General features: G+C 42.8%; 1 protein-coding gene across 1 annotated transcript in view; it reads left to right on the forward strand.

Annotated features, from left to right (window-relative positions):
* The window catches only part of LOC136872405 (uncharacterized), a 465,041-nt gene that overhangs the window by 259,016 nt on the left and 189,320 nt on the right, over positions 1-16,705 (forward strand). The window contains exon 2 of the mRNA XM_067146226.2: positions 14,320-14,470. Coding sequence (XP_067002327.1) covers positions 14,320-14,470 — 151 coding nt within the window. The remainder of the gene's footprint in view (positions 1-14,319; positions 14,471-16,705) is intronic.

The raw sequence follows: 16,705 nt of genomic DNA on the forward strand, positions 1-16,705 counted from the left end.
TATTTTCGTTCTCTATTGAATCCGATCCACTGGTTTTTGTTTTTGTTTGTTTTTTCTTGTGTTTTGTTGGATTCCTGTCCATCCATTCATTCTTCATGACATTTTTTTATTTTTATTTTGGTCAGTGGATGCCTTTGTAATTTTTGTTCTTTCATTTCGTACCATTAGGGGCCGATGACCTTCGATGTTAGGCCCCTTAAAACAACAAGCATCATCATCATCAAGAGTAATGGCCAAGAGGATCCGCCGTGCTGACCACACGACACCCCGTAATTTGTAGGCCATCGGACTGAGCAGCGGTCGCTTGGTAGTCCAAAGCCCTTCAGGGCTCTAGTGCTATGGGGTTTGGTTTGGTTTATATGTCGGTATCTTGCTAAGTTCAATCACATTCTATAACATGATGACTTTCCTAGTTCCCCGCTTGTCAATATTTAATTTATCTACTCCCTGTAAGCTTGTCACATTCCTAGCAGTGGTGTATTACTTCCATGAAACTTCTGTCTTCAATCCATATCAAGATTAAGACCAAATTGTTCGGCGAACGATCAGCTGTTTCACCCGAAATCTTTAAGGCTAGAAGTATCTTTGGCTGGAAGATAATTACTAAAAATACTAGAAAAAAAAGTATATAATTTTATATAAGACAAATTAAGATTCATAAGTGGTAGACAGCAAGAGTATCAACTAAACTCAAACAGTTTACCCAAAAATATTAGCGTATTAAAGTTTGACTCAGATTCACACTGGAGAACCAAGTCCGCTGGATGGTTGTGGACTTGGAAGACGCTCAATAGGCTAAGAACAGGAGTGACACGGTGAAAAATTTATGTGAAAATGTAGGGCGACAGTGATGATGAACTTCTTGACTTGGCAAAGTGACGTTCGGTCAAAGTGTTCTCGGTCGGGTCGGGGCGTATTGAATTCCTCTAACTGAGGGACTGGCTGCTTGTGTTCGTCTTAATGTGCACCTCCCCATCAACACACCTTAATAACAACCACCCAAGAAACACCACATAGAGTGCATCCCTCCACATACTGTTGACATCAGGAAGAACATCAGGCCTTAAATCTGCATCAAATCCACACGAAGTGCCAACCTCAAAATAGTTTGAAAAATCTCAGGAAGATGAGGAGGAAGATTCAAAGTGAATGATGCCCTTGACAATTTATACTTAATGATACAAAAAATGATCGACTGAAAATTTCTGCACCTCAATAACAAACACGACCGAAAGAAAGAAACACTTTGTCATAGAGATTTCTTGGCTAGTTAATAAATAAAGATTCATCCATTCTTTATCAAGTAAATAGTGCATTTCTCTGCTGTTCAAACAAATGTAACTGCATAAAAAATAGAAGAACCTCATTTAGATTCTATGTGAACAGGTTTTGTTCGTGGAAAGCTGGAAATCTGCAAAGCTCGTGTCAGTAGATCTACCTGTTCATAAATTAACTCTTGCGGCACAAATATCGGACTCCTCAGTGTCTTCGGAAACCTTGGGATGTAAAGCGACTTTATTATAAGTAGTGTTACCCTCTTTGTGATATGACTTACCGTTTAGCCACCAGTTGCCTAAAAACGAATGTCTGCACTGTCATAAAGATTGCCACCAAATTTTGATATTTTGGGGGGCTAAAATGTTACACATTTGAACATCTTGGCATTTTCCCGTCGGTTACAGGCTAAAAGCTATAATGTTGCCAAATTTCAATTTTCTAACTCGTCTGGGAAATTGTGTCCGCTATCTTCATTTGGGGTGGTGGTAAAATTTAAGACTCTCAGGAAACTGTTAAGCCCATGAAAACTATAAGTCATCGCTTTGGAAAGATATAATCCACTGCTTCAAAAAAATTCTTACGTTCTTACGCTGAGCCCAAATTTCAAAACTGGTAGTGGGTTTGATACTGCCTCAGTTCGATGGTATGTGAAGAGGTATCGCTCGTGGAAAGCTGGAGATCTGCAAAGCTCGTGTCGGTAGATCTACCTACGTAAATGATTTATTTAGGCACAAAATATCCGGCACCCTGGTGTCGGAAACCTTGGGACCTAAAGCAGCATTTATATAAGCAGCCTGGGGCGTCCTAAATTTTCAATGACGTTGTCTCTGCGAACTGAATCTGTCCTGCTGTCAGCATCTTTCCCCAAATGCCTTCCTAAATCTGAACACATTCAAACTGGCCTCACGTTCAGAAGCATTCTAAGACGTTCTAAATGTAGACTGGTGATTTAGGCTCTGAACGAAGATTTCCCAAGGGCAGCTCGTTTTTTTAGTTGCCATAGAATGAGGCAACAACTCTCAAAAGTGTTATAACTCTAAATAGGTTACAGTTAACCTATCTCCGTATCAAAATAGTCACCTTCATTGGAGGACGGATGATTTATTTATTTCTTTCCCCGTATTTTATGCGATTTAATCAGCGAAATCATAGACTACGAAGGAAAAATTACACGAAAGAAATAGTGCATAGTATCGCTCAAAGGAAAGAGAATCCAGGTTTTGGGATTAGCACTCGCATACATACGGAAAAATTAAGGAAGAAAGTAATACAGTTAAGAAAGTTGACATTAATTGAAGATAGGATAATAAGTGAGGACAGCCGAACAGGAACAATATGGCGGTGGTGGTGCTGGTGGTGGTGATTATTGTATTGATAGCATTATTTGCTTTACGTCCCACTAACTACTTTTCCGGTTTTCGGAGACACCGAGGTGCCGGAATTTAGTCCCGCAGGAGTTCTTTGTGATGCCAGTAAATCTTCCGACACGAGGCTGACGTATTTGAGCACCTCAAATACCACCGGACTGAGCGAGGATCGAACCTGCCAAGTTGAGGTCAGAAGGCCAGAGCCGCAACCGTCTGAGCCGCTCAGCACGGCGATTATTGATTTAAGAGGAAGTGCAAGGCAAAAATTCGCTGTATAACACTAATCAGAGAGAGAAAAATGGAAGGGATCTGACATTTCGGAAAATGAATATAACGGCCAAAGAAAGACAAGGGCCACGAAGGGCGTGAAAATGAAAGACTCCCTAGGCCTCGATACCTAATACCGTCTGGGTCAGAAAATAACAAGTGTTGACCAACGGAGGTCGATGAAAGGATAGATGAAAGTGAGGAGCCTGTCAAAAATAATTGGGAGCAATGCCAGAACTCTGTTCAGGGCCCCGTGGTCACCAACCCACGTTCCCATGTAGAGAGCCTCTAGGGCCACGGTTAGTCGCCCAGGCAGCGGATACCGTGGTTATTATTATACCGCACACAAGCACAGGGGGATACGTCAAATGTGTAAATACCCTGTGGATGTCCTGGAAGAATGAAATGTCCTTCACTAAATGCTGGTGGTATGACTTACAGATTTAAGAAAGCGGTCCACGAACCTGCTACGCAGGCGTAGCAGGGGGAGAGGTGATACTCCCACGTGGCGCGTCCCAGGTGGCGGATAGGGGGGTCCTAACCGGCTTGCCGGCGGACTTGAGGGAAATAAAATACCTCTCGCGGACCAAACACACACCCCCTGTGGGTGGGGGAGGCAGACGAATAATACACCCCCGGTATCCCCTGCCTGTCGTGAGAGGCGACTAAAAGGGGCGACCAAGGGATGTTTAAATTGGAACCATGAAACTGCTTTTGATTCGTGCCATCACGCGGGGAACACCAAGGGTTGCTTTTACTTGTGCGTAGTACCACTACATTAGGTACGAAATTGGTTTGTGATTAGTAGCACACAGGAGCACCGCGCGGTCGGCTTTTGCAGTACCTGTGAATAGTACCACCATATGAGCAGGACCATGCGATGATAGCTACCATGGTTCTGCCTTGCCTATGATTAGTACCCACTATATGAGGAACACCACGGTATAGGGAGAAGTCCCTGTGGTTTGTACTCTTCTGTGATGAACACCATAGGTTTGCGTTGCCTGTAAATGGCGCCGCAAAGTGGGAAAACATAGGTCTGTATTAAATGTCGAATTTCATAAGCTCTGAGTAGTACAATAATGTGTGGAATGCCGCAAGTCTCTGCTACTTTTGATTAGTACCGTAACAGGACAGCTACCATGGTTCTATTTTGATAGCGATCAGTACCGTTATGAGGGGCCGATAACTTCGATTTAGGATCCCCTTTTAACGCACGCATAATCGATATGCTATAGCAGTAGTCCCTTGGTCAGTAATACAATATTGTCACGTCCGTTTATGTGACTGTGCGACATTGCGGGTCGCAACCACTGATGGTTTTAAATTCATGTCCATCCATTCATTCTTCGTTGTCACATTTTTGAATTCTGGTCAGTGGAGAATTTTAGACTTTTAATATGTCATTCCATTTCGTCTCATTTCGTACCATTAGGGGCCGATGACCTAGATGTTAGGCCCCTTTAAACAACAATCATCATCATCATCAAGAAAGCGGTAACAGAGGAGAAATTTGCGAGCTGGGATTCTTAGGGGTTCAGATAAGAAGATGACTTACGGTGTTATTAATTAATCCTAAAGAGGAAAGTTAGAGGCAAGAAATTAAAGCAGAAACCGGAAGTAGAAACGAAATACAATAAACCTTACAGCAAATGCCAGCAAACACCTTACGGTGTGAAATAATGGTCTGCAAACCACGGTATGATTGAAATATTAAGATGCACGACTTCCAACGGCATTCCGCAAATATCTCGCAGAATGACAGCTTGGCGTCTCTCTCGCCTTCTACCCAACGAACAACCACTAATTTACAGGAATTATGATAGTAACAAGGAAAGAAGTGCGCTTCTAGTAAACTTTATATTCCATGACTCAAACGGTAGAGATCCATCACCTAGCTAACAGTTGATTTTTCGTTTCTTTATTGTATTAAACCTATATTTCACATAACGTTTTAATTAAAGTGGTTTAATTTTTACCCACTGTCCAGATCCCCTTGTTGAACTTTTAAGTTTACGTGTGTTTAGTTACCTCTTTATTCAAATATTAGGAGAGGCTGATGTTGACAATATTCATTACTATTTATTTGAATATGGATGTGACAGATACCTTAGCGAAGCCCTCAGTGTGCTGAATAATAAGCCCACTTCCTTACGTCCATAGACAAGACGTCCACTTACTTCGGTCAACTGATTTTTAAGACAATACACTACATTTACAGGCCGATTGTAGAAAAGCTACGGCACCTCAAGGGAAAAACGCAAGTTACATTCGGTTAATTTATTTTGAATATCAATTATTGTACTGTGTTAAGCTACTTGTAAGGGACCATTTCAAGTTATATTCCGTAAATTTTGAGTGAATTCCTATGTGATAGCTTTCCACGAACCCACTACGCTGGCGTAGCAGGGGGAGAGGTGATACTCCCACGTGGCGCGTCCCAGGTGGCGGAAAGGGGGGTCCTAACCGGCCTGCCGGCGGACTTGAGGGAAATAAAATACCTCTCGCGGACCAAACACACTACCCCTTGCGGGTGGGGCACGCACATGTAGAATACACCCGTGGTATCGCCTGCCTCGTAAGAGGCGACTAAAAGGGGCCCAAGGGGCTCGCAACTTGGGAGTGTGGATTAGCGACCACGGGGCCCTTAGCTGGGTCTTGGCATTGCTTCCACTTACTTGTGCCAGGCTCCTCACTTTCGACTATCCTATCCGACCTCCCTTGGTCAACTCTTGTTCTTTTCCATCCCCGACGGTGTTAGGGCATTCGAGGCCTAGGGAGTCTTTCATTTTCACGCCCGTCGTCGCCCTTGCCTTTCTTCGTCCGTTACTTCATTTTTCGAAGTGGCGGATCCCTTCTTTCTTCTTTGTTCTCTCTCTTTACCCCCTGTGGGTGGGGGACGCAGACGAATAATACAACCACGGTATCCCCTGCCTGTCGTGAGAGGCGAGTAAAAGGGGCGACCAAGGGATGATTGAATTAGAACCATGAAACTACTGTTGATTCGTAGCATCATGCGGGGAACACCATGGGTTGCCTGTACTTGCGAGTAGTACCACTAAATTCGGTACGAAATAGGTTTGTGATTAGTAGCAGTAAAGAGGCTGGCCGGGTGGGTTTCCAGTACCCGTGCGTCGTACCCATGTGAGCAACACCGCGGGTCTGGGCGTAGCCTGTGAGTTGTACCACTATATGAGCGGCACCGTGGGTCAGCGTTGCCTGTGATTAGTACCCACCCACTACGTGAGGAACACCACGGGATAGTGCGAGTCCCTGTGTTTAGTACACCCAGATGAGGAACCTTATCGGTTTGCGCTGGCTCTGAGTGGCGCCATTGTGTGTGAAACACCATAGGTCTGCGTTCCCTGCACGAAGTACAATACTTGAGAGTAGTACCAACTTGTGTGGAACACCGTGAGTATTCGCTACTTTTGATTAGTACTCCAACATGACAGATACCATGGTTCTACTTTACTCGCGACATGTACCATTCTGGGGGTCCTTAGTCGTGGATTTTGCTCCCCTGTAGACATCAAGCATCATTGTGCTTTATAAGTGGTCCCTTGGTCAGTAATACTATTATTTACGATCATTTTTGAGTTTGATCCACTGTTTTTGTTTGTCTGTCCGTTTTTTGTAGGGTTCATGTCCATCCATTCGTTCTTCATGACATTTTTTAAAATTTTGGTCAGTGGATTAATTTGAACCTTTTGTTATTTCATTTCGTACCATTATGGGCCGATGACCTCGATGTTAAGCCCCTTTAAACAACAATAAAAATATGTGATAGCTTATAATGGTCACGTTTCACTGTGTTCATCTTCATAATTTACTGCAGGTATCTGTAAACGACATGAGGATCATCACAATACGATTGCCTAGTTGTATTTCCTCATAAGACAGTAATCACCACCACGACATCTGTTTGAAACTAACTCCGAGGTCTCGTTTAGTCGCACATCTTTTGCTTAAAACTGGGTCCAGCCATCGTCATTTAGATCTGCTGCTTCTTCTACTACCCGCTATGACTGCGTCATCATTCTCCTAGGTAACGATTCCATTCTTCTTCATTCTTACACTTATAAGTAATTTAAATTTTTATTTTATATTAAACTAGTATTTGTACCCGTTCTTCGCACGGGGGAGACAGAATGAGGAGAATCACAGAGCTTATTGAACGGTACAGTTCCTGGTCGGAAGTCGTGAGAAATTCTTCCTGCTTTTCTGTTACATATTGGTGTTTATCTGAAACCTTGAGTGGCGCGGTGGCTGAAGACCAGTCGTTGACAATAACCTCCATTATTATCTGTTCTATCAAAAAGAATAAAATGGCTCTTTAGTTATTCCCGTTAACCAGCCTCGAAGTGACATGACTTAGCCTGTAAAAGTGTCCATTAATGATATTCTTCCGTAATTAATCCTCCTATCGAAAAGGTGCACATGAAAAGAAAGTTTCAGGAATTTATTTCCATTGGTCATGTATACTTTGTGGGATGGCAAAATCACTGCTTCGTTCTTCCTATAAATCCCCAGTCTGTTTAGGGATTTAGAAATAATATTGGCCCTAATACCTTCCCAAGAAAAGGTGAATTTTAAATATTAAGTCTGGTACAATTATAACCAGTAGTTTTCCAGTTATAAGAACTCAGAGAACGAACCTAAAAAAATATGTAGATGGTCATTATTACATCTGAAACGGATAACTCCATTCAATGTACAGACACAGGGTCGTTACGACTTTATTTATATATATTTCTTACCCTATCTTTTAATTCCTTGTTTCCGTGTAATTTCTTGTAATCATAGTGTAATCAGACATTGCCGCTATAATTCCGCTCAATTATAATCTATTCTTAATTATGATAATATTCATAATAATATTATTTGCTTTACGTCCCACTAACCACGAACCTGCTACGCAGGTGTAGCAGGGGGAGAGGTGATACTCCCACGTGGCGCGTCCCAGGTGGCGGATAGGGGGGTCCTAACCGGCTTGCCGGCGGACTTGAGGGAAATAAAATACCTCTCGCGGACCAAACACACACCCCCTGTGGGTGGGGGTGGCAGACGAATAATACACCCACGGTATCCCCTGCCTGTCGTGAGAGCCGACTAAAAGGGGCGACCAAGGGATGGTTGTATTCGAACCATGCAACTACATGTGATTAGTACCACCACGCGGAGAACACCAAGGGTCGCTTTTACTTGTGCGTAGTACCACTATATTAGGTACGAAATAGGTTTGTGATTAGTAGCACACAGGAGCACCGCGCGGTCGGCTTTTGCAGTACCTGTGATTAGTACCACCATATGAGCAGGACCATGGGATGATAGCTACCATGGACCTGCCTTACCTGTGATTAGTACCCACTATATGAGGAACACCACGGGATAGGGAGAGGTCCCTGTGGTTAGTACTCTTATGTGATGAACATCATAGGTTTGCGTTGCCTGTGAATGGCGCCGCAGAGTGAGAAAAACATAGGTCTGTATTAATGTCGAATTTCATAAGCTTTGAGTAGTACAATAATGTGTGGAATACCGCAAGTCTCTGCTACCATTGATTAGTACCGCAACAGGACAGATACCATGGTTCTACATTACTAGCGATAAGTATCATTCTGAGGGGCCTTTGACTTGTATTTTGGACCCATTTAGACACCAAGCATCCTCGATTTGCTTTGGAAGTGGTCCCTTGGTCAGTAATACTATTAACTCTGATAGTTTTTGAGTCGGATCCACTGATTGTTTTAAATTCATGTTCATTCATTCATTCATTCGTTCATTGGTTCTTCATGACATTTTTTATTTTGGTCAGTGGATAATTTTGAACTTTTACTTTGTCGTTTCATTTCGTACCATTAGGGGCCGATGACCTCGATGTTAGGCCCCTTTAAACAACAAGCATCATCATCATCATCATCATCATCATCATCACGTCCCACTAACTACTCCTACGGTTTTCGGAGACGCCGTGATGCCGTAATTTATTCCCACAGGAGTTGTTTTACGTGCCAGTAAATCTACTGACACGAGGCTGGCGTATTTGAGCACCTTCAAATACCACCGGACTGAGCCAAGATCGAACCTGCTAAGTTGGGGTCAGAAGGCCAGCGCCTCAACAGTCTGAGCCACTCAGTCCGGCATGTAATAATTTAAGTTACTATTTATATGGGTCTAGGGGCTGTTAAGACGAGGCGATAGGGACGGACTTGGTTTGAGAGGAAGGTCATAGGTTCAATTCCCCACTAGGAAGTAAAACGTAAGAAACGGGATTTCTACTTCTGGAAATGCACATGACCTGACGTTCACTCAGCCAAGACGAAAAATGAATACCCGGGCAAAAGTTACTTGGGCGTAGAGGTAACAACCCCATCGTACTTACAGTAGTGTTGAGGTTACCTCCCACTCCACTAAAGGCCTTTGTGTCATAAAAAATGGATTTTTATTTATGTGGGTTCAAAACATTATCTCGTATCCATGTTATTGGTAAAGAATGACTTGTTCCAAAGGATGGCTGGATGTATAGTCGCTAAAAAAGGAAAGAATGGCCGCATGATAATGTAAGTACCTCACAATTAATATTTTAACAGACTTATCCTGAATTATTATAAAAATCTAATTCACCTTCCATGTACTGTGCATAACCACAACAAATATTATACACTATACAACACTCTGTGGGTGGGGACGCAGACGAAGAATACACCCACAGTATCCCCTGCCTGTCGTAAAAGGCGAGTAAACGGGACGACCAAGTGATGGTGGAACCATGAGATTACTTGTGATTAGTACTGTTACGTGCGGAAAATCATGGGTCAACCTTACTTACGATTAGTACCATGGGTCTGGGCGTTGCCTGTGATTAGTACTATCGTGTGCATCCCACGGAGGCAGGGGATCGGGCGCGCTTGATTACATACATTAATGTCAGTGCGTGAGAAGGTGCCGTGTGCTGCGGTAAATTGCGTTGGTTCCCCCTGTATTCGGAATGGGGTCTACGTTACTTGTGATTGTGGAAAACCATGGGATTGTGATTTATCCGTGATTAGTACTGCTATGTGAGGAACAACATGCGTCTGCGTTGCCTGTGAATAGTATCATCATGACGAATATAAGAACAAGTGTGAGGACTCAGCCATTTTAGCATGGTAGTTTGTGGTCCCGCCACTGCAAGCACTGCAAACGATTATATCCAACACGTGCTCCAACAGTTCCGGCAAGCCGAGTAAGGGTGGGAGACGTTTCTGTGTGAGATACTTCAGTGAATAAGTTGGATTTACACTTCCTAAACCCAGTTCATTGTGTGTTGTGTACTTCAAGCATGTATCTTAAGTGGTTTGATTAATTTAACAGTTCAGCATGCCCGTGCTCTTTTGTGTCTGGCTCTTTGTCAGGCTATGGCAGATTAGTTGATGATATGTGATGGAATGAAATGGCGTATGGCTTTTAGTGCCGGGAGTGTCCGAAGACAAGTTCGGCTCGCCAGGTGCAGGTCTTTCTATTCGACACCCGTAGGTGACCTGCGCGTCGTGATGAGGATGAAATGATGATGAAGACAGCACGTACACCCAGCCCCCGTGCCATTGGAATTAACCAATTAAAGTTAAAATCCCCGACCCGGCCGGGAATCGAACCCGGGACCCTCTGAACCGAAGGCCAGTACGCTGACCGTTCAGCCAACGAGTCGGACTAATGATATGTGATATTTTTCACCATCGAAGTATAGAAATCGATTTGAAAAATAGGCCAGAGCTATTCCACGGAAAGATACTGAGTTAACGCGTAATAGCAGAATTAGTCATGTTCATTTCTCTGATGATTTGATAGCAAAATCAGATAATTTTGTAGTGATTGGTGAAAAGGTCGATATCTATCGTGTGAGATAGAAATTACGTCCAGGAGGCAGTGCCTCACATTTTTCCTAATTTGCCGCAACATCTTCACGCAAATTTTCGAAAATCCAGTAACCAAAAAACTAAGTTGGTAAGTAGAGTACTGCCTTTAAATAGTTCATGCGTCTTTGTTTTCATATGCTGGAATTGATGTGCTATTCATCTGTATATGTACACTCCAGTAACCTGTGCTTTCCACAACATGCGATGAAGGCGGTAGTTCTTATTTCTATGTATGATTTTTTTCCATTGTACCCTGCCGTGTTATTTTAATTGTAATCTCTCATTGTTCAGTTACGGAGTAATACGTTTCCTCTGGCAGCATTCCTAAGAACAGCTGATCGCTACTGTGGAGCTTGCCCACTAGAGCGCTGTCTGGCGGAGCGCGCTTGAACTCGAGGAGTCCTCACACTTGTTCGTACATTCGTCATGGTATCATTATGTGAGGAACACAATGAGTCTGTGTTACCTGTGGGTGGTGCCATAATGTGTGATACACCGTGGGTCTACATTGCCTGTGATAAGTACCATTATGTGAGGAACACCATCGGCCTGTGTTACCCGTGAGTGGTAACTTTGTGAGTCACATCGTGGGTCTCCTGCCTGTCGTGAGAGGCGACTAAATGGGGCGACCAAGGGATGATTGAATTAGAACAATGAAACTACTTTTGATTCGTACCATCATGCGGTGAACACCATTGGTTGCCTATACTTACGAGTAGTACCACTAAATTCGGTAAGAAATAAGTTTGTGATTAGTAGCAGTAAAGAGGCTGGCCTGGGGGTTTCCAGTACCCGTGCGTCGTACCCATGTGAGCAACACCGCGGGTCTGGGCGTAGCCGGTGAGTTGTACCGCTATATGAGAGGCACCGTGGGTCTGCGTTGCCTGTGATTAGTACCCATTATGTGAGGAACACCACGGGATAGTTCGAGTCCCTATGGTTAGTACACCTAGGTGAGGAACCTTATCGGTTTGCGTTGGCTGTGAGTGGCGCCATTGTGTGAGAAACACCATAGGTCTGCGTTACCTGTACGAAGTACAATACTTGTGAGTAGTACCATCTTGTGTGGAACACCGTGAGTCTTCGCTACATTTGATTAGTACCCCCAACATGACAAATACCATAGTTCTACTTTACTCGCGACATGTACCATTCTGTGGGGCCATAGACGTGGAGCATTTTTTGCGTCAGATCCACTGTTTTTTGTTTGTTAGTTTACTGTTCTTTGTTTTTTCTGGGTTCATGTCCATTCAATCAGTCTTAATGACATTTTCTTATTTTGGTCTGTGGATGAATTTGAACTTTTTGTTATTTTATTTCGTACCATTAGGGGACGATGACCTCGATGTTAGGCCCCTTTAAACAGCAAGCATCATCATCATCATCACATCATGGATCTACACTACCTGGGATTAGTACTACTATATGAGGAACACTATGGTTCTGCTTAACCAGTGATTAGTACCATTATGAGGGGCCGATGACCTGGATTTTGGACGCCTTTGAACAACAAGCATCATCTCGGAAAATAAGGCGTTGTGTATTGGATCCAATGATTGTTTTAGATACATGGCCATTTTTCATTTTCATTCGTTTTTGAGTCTAGTCAGTGGATACATTTGGAAGTTAAAATGATCATTTCATTTCGTTGCACCTCGTATGGTTAAGGGCCGATGACCTAGCTGTTATGCTCTTTAAACAACAAACATCAGCATTATATCTCTATAACTTCAATTGTTTCTAATAAAAGTGTATCAGCGAGGAAGTTACAGAATACCACACACTCATTCTCTTTTAGCGGTATACATAATAACGGTTTTAAGGTCTGTTATTTAACATGTAATTAGTGTACCTGGTGCTATTAAGAACAACTTGTATAACACGTGATAACTGCAATATGTGCAGGCACGTTCTAACCAGGCATCATTAGAGCTAGTCTGCATGCAATACTGTCGTTAAACGAACTTAGAGCAGGTAACGCAATAAGCTAATATGACCCGAATTTATTTACACTCATACAAACGACCGATAATGTCTTTATCGTTGCAAAAGCGGTGGTGATTGTTGTGTTGCGGCGAAGAGAAAGAGCTCTTTTGTAGCATGCGAGAGAAAGAGTTTCGACCTCTCGAAGATTAAGAGTATCATGTCAGTAAAGAGAAGACATTTTATACAATGGGCTTTCTGTCACATGGACAAAGGTAGGTATTATGGCGACGATGGGATAGAGAAGATATAGGAGTGGGAAGGAAGCGGCCGCGGCCTTAATTAAGTTTCAGCCCAGCATTTTCCTGGTGTAAAAATAGGAAACCACGGTAAACAATCTTCAGGACCGCCGACAGTGGAGTTCGAACCCACTATCTCCCGAATGCAAGCCTCCAACCACACGATCAACTCTTCCATATAAAGAGAATAGTCATAAGAGGTAGGAAAATGGAAAACTCTGAACCTCACAAAAATTATTCTGTCAGTACCAGAAAAGAACAAGAATTGTCCAATGTATGTCGGACAGAAAATACGACTGTGAGAAGTGGTACTAATAAAATGGGGCCTAGCTTTTCCACGCGTCTTTACTGTAATCGGCACCGGGGCCATGAGACTGCAGATTTGCATTTAGGAGATGGTGGGTTTGAATCCCAACGTCGACAGTTCTCATAATGAATTTTCGTCATTTTCCCTCTTCTACATCTTGGCAAGTTTTGGATCTGTACCTTAATTAAGGACACGGCCTTTAATTTCCAGAGTCATCTAGAGAAAAGTAATGTCACGTAGTTTCTGCAACTATGATTTATCAGGTTTGAGTCTCCGTTGTCGTTCTGATTGGTCTCCGTTCGACAGTGTTAGTGAAGGTAGTACCATATAATAGCTGTGCAATACTTCAACATCTGGATTCTGACGTTTTGCAACTTAACTGTGTTTTCAGACGTAGAGGCATTTGGACCAGAGACTTCTTCAAAAATGACATTACATTAATTACATTACTCCTCCCATTGAATATGGTTGAAAATTGTAAATTAGAGGATCGCTTACTATTATTTTTAATTTTGTGTGGGTGTTTATACCCTGATACAGCCCTTGTAAGGCAGACCTTCCTATGAGGGTGGGCGGCATCTGCCGTGTATAGGAAATTACATGTTAATGTTGTGGGTTGTGTTCTGTGTGATGTGTGACTTGCAGGGATGTTAGGGGCAGAACAAACCCCCAATCTCCGACCCAAGGGAATTAACCATTTCAGGTTAAAATCTCCGACCCAGCTGGGAATCGAACCAGGGGTCTTCTCAACTGAGAAGCGCTAGGCTGACCATTCGGCCAAGGAGCCAGATATTAGTTCCTTTCTTCATGTTAAATGCTTTGGTCTCCTTTATCACGTGTGTTATTTTTCGGAGGCATTTTTCCAACACCTTGCATGAAGCTATGCTATCAATGATTGTTTTATATCTGCAATATTAACAATTATTTTTCAAAGTATTATCTTCAGAACTGCATTGACGGGTTATTCTTGGTAATTTCAGCTTCAGCCACCCGGCGGTGCGCTCCCGCCTGGAACAGCTGATGGGCAGCAACGTTGTTCGCATCACAGATCGGCGTTATATGCAAACACTTCAACAACGAATCCGGGAAGATCACATGCAATGTTTGGAGAAACGTATCAAGGAGCGCGAGGTAAGTGCACCTGTGTTTTAGGCTAAGTGTGTTGCGTTGCGCCTTTCCACGGGATAAAGTACCGGTACAATGAAAGCATAGTCCACTTGCTCCCAGTTGTGTCGTCGATATCTCAAGACCATTGTAAGGTTCTGGATTGTTTTCTACACTTCAAGAGGTTAGGTGATTATGCAATTATTTATATACCACGAACCTACTACGCTGGCGTAGCAGGGAGAGAGGTGATACTCCCACGTGGCGCGTCCCAGGTTGCGGTAGAGGGGTTCAAACCGGCCTGACCGGCGGACTTGAGGGAAATAAAATATCTCTCGCGACGAACCTACTACGCTGGCGTAGCAGGGGGAGAGGTGATACTCCCACGTGGCGCGTCCCAGGTGGCGGATAGGGGGGTCCTAACCGGCTTGCCGCGGATTTGAGGGAAATAAAATACCTCTCGCGGATCAAACACACTACGCCCTGCGAGTGGGGGATGCACATGTTGAATACACCCGCAGTATCCCCTGCCTGTCGTAAGAGGCGACTACATTGGGCGACCAAGGGATGATTGACTTCGAACCATGAAACTACTCTTGATTCGTACCATCATTCGGGGAACACCGTGAGTCATCGCAACTTTTGATTAGTACCCCAACATGACAAATGCAATGGTTCTACTTTACTCGCGACATGTACCATTCCGTGGGGCCTTAGACGTGTATTTTACACCCCTTTAGACATCAAGCATCATTGTGCTTTTTAAGTGGTCCATTGGTCAGTAATAGTATTATTTACGATATTTTTTTGAGTCTTATCCACTGTTTTTTGTTCTTGTTGAGTTCATGTTCATCTATTCATTCTTCATGACATTTTTTATTTTATTTTGGTTAGTGGATGATTTTGAATTTTTTGTTGTCATTTCATTTCGTACCATTAGGGGCCAATGACTTCGATGTTAGGCCACTTTAAGCAACAAGCATCATCATCAATATCTTTCTGGTAGTTTTTGGGTAGGATCCACTGATTGTTTTGGGTTCATGTCCATCCATTCATTCTTCATGTCATATTTTTTTTTTCTTTTGGTCAGTGGATGATTTAATACTTCTGTTTTGGCATTTCATTTCTCACCATTAGGGGCCGATGACCTCGATGTTAGGCCCTTAAAACGACAAGCATCATCATCATCATTGTTCATCGTCTCTTTGTTTTTAAATTCTGGTCAGTAGATTAATTTTGGAATTATCTTTAACTTTCAATATTGGAAGTTGGATCCACTGATTATTTTAAATTCATATTCATCCATTCATTCCTCATCATCACGTTTTGAATTCTGGTCAGTGGATAAGTTTTTTGCTATTAAATAGTAATTACATTTCGTCTCATTTCGTACCATTAGGTACCGGTGAGCTAAATGTTAGACGCCTTTAAACAACAATATCATCTTCATCTTCATCTTGATCATCATCACCATCATCATCGAAATGATCGTCATAACATGTTGTAATAAACGCAAACACCGAGTCCCCGAACCAGAAGAATTAATCAGACGTGATTAAAATCCACGAACCGACCGGGAATCGAACCCAGGACCCTCAGGACCGAAAGCCTCAACGTTGATCATTCAGTCAACGAGTCGGACTATTCTGTGACTACTAGAAATGTTTAATTCTGATTAGCTTTCGGCGTTCATTTAAGAAACCGTCAAACACTATAGAATTTTTAGTTATTTCCTTTTGTTTAATTAAGTGTCAGACAAGAAATTCACCAATGTTAGCTATTACATTTTCGTCAATAATTTGTATACCTTTGGTACTTTCGATGTTCAGATACTTCCTGTGCAGTTTTGTTGTAGAGTAAGAAATTATACAGCAGTGGATATTAAACTGAAGATGCCTTTTAGTCAGTGATTAAGCGAGTAGTCTGCAAATGGCAGCATGTCTGGTTTTCGCGTGCCAGTCTTCGCCCGCGCTGTAAACACGCGACCTACTCGCTATTGCTGCTCCATTACTCCGTCCGAGACACTTCAGTTAATATAAGTAGCAATAAATGGAATAGTTTATTGAAACTTTGAGTTTCCGAGCCAGGGACGAGGTGGGAAATATTTCACATTGAATTTCCTACCCACCCACAAGTAATGTTTAGCGTTTCTGCTTAGGCTGTAGATTCGAATCTCATATCATCCAAGGAATTACATCTTAGCCAAGGGGTTATATCACGTCTTAGTCAGTCTCGTGAGGTGAGATATGGTACTGCGTGATA

Source organism: Anabrus simplex, chromosome 4 (assembly GCF_040414725.1).
Source record: "Anabrus simplex isolate iqAnaSimp1 chromosome 4, ASM4041472v1, whole genome shotgun sequence".
NCBI lineage: Eukaryota > Metazoa > Arthropoda > Insecta > Orthoptera > Tettigoniidae > Anabrus > Anabrus simplex.